Source organism: Megascapheus bottae, chromosome X (assembly GCF_031878675.1).
Source record: "Megascapheus bottae isolate mThoBot1 chromosome X, mThoBot2.hap1, whole genome shotgun sequence".
Classification (NCBI taxonomy): domain Eukaryota; kingdom Metazoa; phylum Chordata; class Mammalia; order Rodentia; family Geomyidae; genus Megascapheus; species Megascapheus bottae.
Window position 1 is genome coordinate 50,262,751 of NC_143547.1, and position 6,406 is coordinate 50,269,156.

Here is a 6,406-nt window from a genome sequence, read left to right on the forward strand (position 1 = left end):
TATCTTGCAAGACTACATCTATCTATTTCTCCATTTCTCAGGATATCTTTTTTTTTTTGGCCAGTCTTAGGCTTGGGCTCAGGGTCTGAGCACTGTCCTTGGACTTTCTCAAGGATAGAGCTCTACCACTTGAGCCTCAGCACCATTTCCAGCTCTTTTTTTTCTATGTATGTGGTACCGAGGAATCGAACCCGGGTCTTCATGCATGCTAGGCAAGCACTTTAACTACTAGGCCAAACTCCCGGCCCTCAGGATATCTCTTATTGTCACTTTTTCTGTCATTATACTTCTCTCTATGTCACACTCTGTCTCTCTCTTTTATATTTAGTGTTGTTACTGGGTATCTCTGCCTTTCTCTCATCTATTACTCTCTCTGTATCTATCATCTATCTCTCCATCTATCTTTCTATAAATGGATGCATATCTATTTATTTACCTACTTACCTATTTTGTGCGGGTACTGGCGTATCTATCTATCCTTGTCCCGTTTTCTCTTACTGTTATCCCTCTATCTTTCCCTTATTTCTGTCTCTCATCTCTCTATCTTTTATCTATTTCTCCATGTATTTATGTTTTTGCCAGTACTGGGGCTTGAACTCAAGGCCCGAGTGCTAGCCCTAAGCCCTCCTTCCATCTCCATCCCTCTCCCTCTCTCTCTGTCTGTCTGTCTGTATCTCTCTCTCTCTCTCTCTACTTTGTGGTGGTACTGGGGTAACTTTCCATCTCTCTGCTTCTGTTTCTCTATCTAGTTCTGGTAGTGCCATGACCTTCCCTATTTCTTCATCTCTATCAGATTATCTATTGCTATTAGTTCATCTTTCTAGCTGTCCCTCTATCTTTCTCTAATCTCTATTTCTCATCTATTTATCTTCTGTTTTTCTCTATCTCTGAACTTCTATTTATCTCTATTTCTCTATCACTTCTTCTGTTTGTAATCTTTCTCTTTCATCTATCCAGTCATCTCTCCATATCTGTATCTTTCTACATATTTGTTTCTATCTTTCTATGCATTGATTAGTGGATGTATGTATGTATGTATGTATGTATGTATGTATCATCTATCTTTGCTGGTACTGTGGTATATAGCTATCTTTTTATCTCTCTCTTCTATCTCTGTTTTTCTCTTTATCTCTAAATCTTACATTCATCTATCTTCTGTCTCCATCTATATATCTATGTATTCATCTATATATTTTGTACTGGTACTGATACTGGAGTATCACTTTTTCTCTATTTCTCTAGCTATCTTGTATGACTACATCTCTTTCACTCAATCACTATCTGGCTCAGACTATCACTTTCTGTGTCACTATAATTCTCTCTCTCACTCCTTCTGTCTGTACCAATGTACAGGGGTATCTATCATTTTGCTATCCACCTATGTCTCTCTGTCTCTATTTCTCTGTATATGTATGTATGTATGTATCTATTATCTATCTATCTATCCATTCATCTAGTATTGGAATTATATCCCTTTCTATTTCTTTCTTTTTTTTGCCAGTCCTGGGACTTGAACTCAGAGTCTGGGCACTGTCTTTGGACAGTTCTTTCTCCAGGCTAGCGCTCGGCCACTTGAGCCACAAGTGACACTTTCAGTTTTTCCTAAATATGTGGTACCGAGGAACCAAACCCAAGGTTTCATGCATGCTAGGTGAGCACTCTGCTACTAGGCTATGCTCCCACCGCCTTTTCTATTTCTTTGTGATTATCACTCCATCTATTTCTCCCTTTATAGCTCCCTCTTTTTATCTATCTCTCATCTATTCACTTATCTTTGATCTATATTCAGGTCTCTGTCTCTCTAGTTCTTTACCTTATCTCTCACTGTATCCCTCTAAAGATCTCTATTTCTCACCTATCTATCTACTTGTATCTAGTATCTATATGCCTTTCTCTTCCTCTCTTCCTCTACCTTTCTCTAAGTTCAGGCATCTATGCCATTATCTCTCCATCTCTTTTTTTCTCTAGCCAGTGCTCTACAGAGGCATCTCTATCTATCACTTTCTATCTGTCTCTTACTATCTCTCACTATTTTTCTATATCTATCTCTAACTCTCTCTAATATATCTCATCTATCTATGTATACATCTGTGCATCTAATTTGTGCTGGCACAGGGGTATCTCTCTCTTGCTCTCTCATCTTTCTATCTCTCTATTCTTCTATCAATAGCACATTCTATTTCTCTCTCTCCTGTTTTCTCTATCTCTATATTCTCTCTATCTATATCTATGTTTCTATTTATGCCTCCATATTTCTACGTGTCTATGTCTCTTAGTATTTATCCATCTACTCTTTGAAGGGTTTTAGTATGATTAGCAAGACCAGACCATTTTGTTTATTGGATTCCTATCAGGATTATGTTATTTTAAGAATATTCAAACTTAAGCAATAACCTAAAAAATACTTAGGACTTAACTTAACCAAGAAAGTAAAGGGCCTCTTAGATGAAAACTTGAAAAACCTGAAAAAGGAAATTAAAGCCATACTAAGGAAGTAGAAAAACCTTCCATGCTCGTAGATTGGAAGGATTAACATCATGAAAACTGCAATATTGCCACGGGCCATCTACAAATTCAATTCAATATCCTTCAACATCCCAACGTCATTCTTTACTGAAATAGAAGAAGCATTCCAAAAATAATGAAAGAATCCGTATAGCAAAACCAATCTTTAGCAGAAAGAACAGTGCTGGGGGAATACAAATAACAAACTTCAGACTCTGTTATAGAGCTATAGTAATAAAAATAGCTTGGTACTGGCACAAGCTCAGGCCGGAGAACCAATGAAATAGAATTGAAGACCCAGAAATTAACCCACAGACCTATGGCTAAATAATCTTCAATAAGGGAGCCAAAAAAATAGGATGAAAGAAAGACAATCTCTTCAACAAATGGTGCTTGCAGGACTGGTTAATCACCTGAAGAAAACTCAAGTTGAATCCTTATATGTCACCCTGCACCATAATTAATTCCAAATGGATCAAAGTCCTTGAGGTAAAAGCAGATACCCTGAAAACTTTACAGGAAGGTACTATAACCCCTTTAGATATCACCCTGACAATAAAATACAAATAAAAAAGAAAAGAAAAAAAAGAGCCACTAAAAGCACAATAAAAAAATCTCTTCCTTGAAAAAAAAAGAGAAAAAATATTCAAAAAACCAAACAAAACAACAACATCAAAAAAAAAAAAAAAAACAGAAAGAAAAGATGGCCGGGAGTGTAGCCTAGTGGTAGTGTGCTCGCCTAGCATGTATAAAGCCCTGGATTTGATTCCTCAGTACCATATACCCAGAAAAAGGCAGAAGTGGTGCTGTGGCTCAAGTGGCCACTAGCCTTGAGCAAAAAGTGTCCGAGGCCCTTAGTTCAAGCCTCAGGACTGGCAGAAAAAAATCTCTTTTCGGGCCATAAATTTGTCCTAGTGGTAGAGTGCTTGCCTCGAATGCATGAAGACCCAGTTCAACTCCTCAGTACCACATACATAGAAAAAAAAAACCAGAAGTGGTGCTGTGGCTCAAGTGGTAGAGCTCTCTCTAGTCTTGAGAAAGCCAAAGGACAGTGCTCAGGCCCTGAGTTTAAGTCCAAGGACTGGCAAAAAATGGGGGGATTTGGGAATATGGCTTAGTGGTAGAGTGTTTGCCTAGTGTGTATGAAGCCTTGGGTTTGGTTCCTCAGTATGGCATACACACACAAAAAACCCCCAGAATGGCTCTGTAGTTCAAATGGTAGAGAGTTAACCTTGCGCAAAAGCAGCTCAGTGCTCAGACTTTGAGTTCAAGGCCCAGGACTGGCAAAAAAAGAATATTCAATCTAACTCTAGTGGGCTTTACTAATTTCACACTAATATTGTAAACCTACTCTCTTAGATTTAAACTAAAATACACTTTTACTGACCGTGAATATTTTGAATAGTTCCATCATCGGCCTTTATGGTCAGGATCTCGCCAGGGTTAACTTGGACCAAAATAATCTTGAAAAAAGCATTACAATACAATAAAATGATAAGCAATGCAACAATCTGGAAAATAGCAATAAGCAATGACATGTTTTTAAAAACTTTTAGCTCATGTAAGTATCAGTATCATCCTTTTGAGCAATATTTTGATCCACTAATGAATGGAGAATACAATCAGATCAATGGACACTTAAGATATTTAATATCCCTTAGTAGGAACAGTTCTGCTCCACTCAAATAAAACTTCACAAGGTCATAGAAAAGAGGTGCACTGTGGTGGAATGACCACTGTCTCATCTATCCCTCCCCCTCAAAATAAAACTTCCTCAATACAGAAAAACTCAGAAAACAAAATTTCTTTTGTTTTGCCAGTCCTGGGCTTGAACTCAGGGCCTGTGCACTGTCCTTGATCTTTCTCAAGGCTAGCGCTCTACCACTTGAGTCACAGCACCACTTTTGACTTTTTCCTTATCTGTGATACCAAGGAATTAGCCCAGGGCTTCATACATGCTGGGCAAGCACTCTACCACTAAGCCACATTCCCAGCCCTGAAAACTAAATTTCTTATCTGAAGGTATAATTCAGGCATGTTTTACCCAGTACTGAGGGCGAGAAGACCATCTATTATATCTTTTTGGATAAGTGACGATTTGTGGAGTGTTACTTGCATCCTGGTAACTTTCCATCTAGTAAAAAAAAAAGAAAAAATGTTAATTCCAAGCAATTTTTCACCTTCACAGATTTAGGAAACGTAAAAAAATCATTTACCTTTAAATATGACTTAATATTAAATGTACAAAAATCAGGGGTTTCCTTGTGACACTTCTAACATCATCTTTGTCTCAGTTTTATTAAGCAAAAGAGAAATCTTTGCTCTTTTTAACTTCCAGAGAAGTTAAAGGAACTTTAATTTACATTAGAGTAATTTTTTAAACATACAAAATTTCTATAAGTATTCTTTAAATAGCTTCCTAAATAAGAATCAATACTAGATTCTAAAACATTTTTAACCAGTTTTAATGAAAGAGAGAAAAAAAGGAAGCAAAACTTCTCATACCTGCTGTGCGGGATTCATAAAGGGAGTTACCAGAGGCATGTAAGTAAAAGTAGAAACGAGCTGTGAATCCATCCTGTTTAAGGATGTTGGTTTTCACGATAAGTGAAATTTCTAAAAAGAAAACGACAAATCAGTCACGCTTTTAAATAATAAAACTTGACAACATATTTGTGAGGAAATATATTTCAATTTTTGATTTTGAGACAAATTTTATGGTACTATTCTATGGTAATGTTTCAAAATAATCACTGCTTTTCACAAATGAAATATAAAGTTTGCCACTTATGTGAAGAGTCCATTTCAAAGACAATTGTTTAGCTAAGCAAGTCATTAGTTATTTGATTCACTCAGCCACAGTTGAACACATTGATTTTTAAACTATGATGTTAATCACCAAGTTGTTATAGCTAAAAGAATTACTAAGTGCCTTTAAAAATAATACCAGTAGTAATTCTAGTTACATGAAAGACTGAGAATAAGAAGATTGCAGTTCAAGAGCAGCTTGGACAGAAAAGTTAAGACAGATCCCTTTTCAATCCAATTTTGGTACCCACTTGTCATACCAAATTACATTAGAGGCTGACACAGGGAGCTTTGGTTAGTACCGTGGTTGGTACCATGGCAACGCAATCACAAAAGTCTAAGATTCTGTTTCCACAGGAGGGAAGCTATACACTGATCCCAGTGGCCAATGGAAGCCTAAAACTAAAAGTAGGTGAATCTCTATTCAGGCAAGTGCCAGTATTACCCTAAAAATAACCATTGAAAACCAGAGCTGGATGGGTGGCTTAATGGTTTCATCCCCCTCCCCTAGCAACCACCAGGCCCAGAGTTCCAACTGCCTAAATAAAAAAGGGCTAAGATCTTAGAAATTTACCTTAACTGTCTCAGATACTAATTACATTAACTCTTAGACACTAAACCAAACATCCTAAATATCCAAATTTTCGAACCAAACTTAAAATTAGAAATCTAGTTCCCAGGTTAAAATGAGTGAGAACACATCTGTACCTGTTTAGTTACTTGAATCTTGACCATCTTGATAAAAAAATCAGAAGAAAAATGAACTTTTTGATGGATAAGAGGGAGGATATTTAAGAGTCAACCTCTCCAGTCAGTCCTTGAAAGGAAATGTGCCGTCAGCATAAAAGAATGTTCACTATGTCATAATTCCAGGAACACACTGACATCACTTCCTGGCCAAGATTTTTTTCTCTTAGGCTTTTTATTCATAAATGCAGATTGTCATAAATTTAAGACTTATTTTTTTAAAAAGATTTGGAGTATTGAAAAATATGGAATATATCTGATGAAAAAATATATATTTATTTGGGTTATGGATATAGGAGAAAGTTACCAATTGAATGTTTTAAAATATCTAACAGTGATAAGCACT

At 36.5% G+C, this 6,406-nt stretch overlaps 1 protein-coding gene across 1 annotated transcript in view; it reads right to left on the reverse strand.

The window, feature by feature from the left end:
* Window positions 1-6,123, reverse strand: part of LOC150041065 (fibronectin type III domain containing protein 3C1-like) — a 46,285-nt gene extending 40,162 nt beyond the window's left edge. Inside the window, exons 1-4 of the mRNA XM_090327124.1 lie at window positions 6,022-6,123; window positions 5,011-5,121; window positions 4,550-4,639; window positions 3,893-3,968 (exon numbers count right to left, since the gene is read on the reverse strand). Of these exons, the coding sequence (XP_090183250.1) occupies window positions 3,893-3,968; window positions 4,550-4,639; window positions 5,011-5,082 (238 nt within the window). The 5' untranslated portion in view covers window positions 5,083-5,121; window positions 6,022-6,123. The remainder of the gene's footprint in view (window positions 1-3,892; window positions 3,969-4,549; window positions 4,640-5,010; window positions 5,122-6,021) is intronic.
* Between the last annotated feature and the right edge of the window lie 283 nt (window positions 6,124-6,406).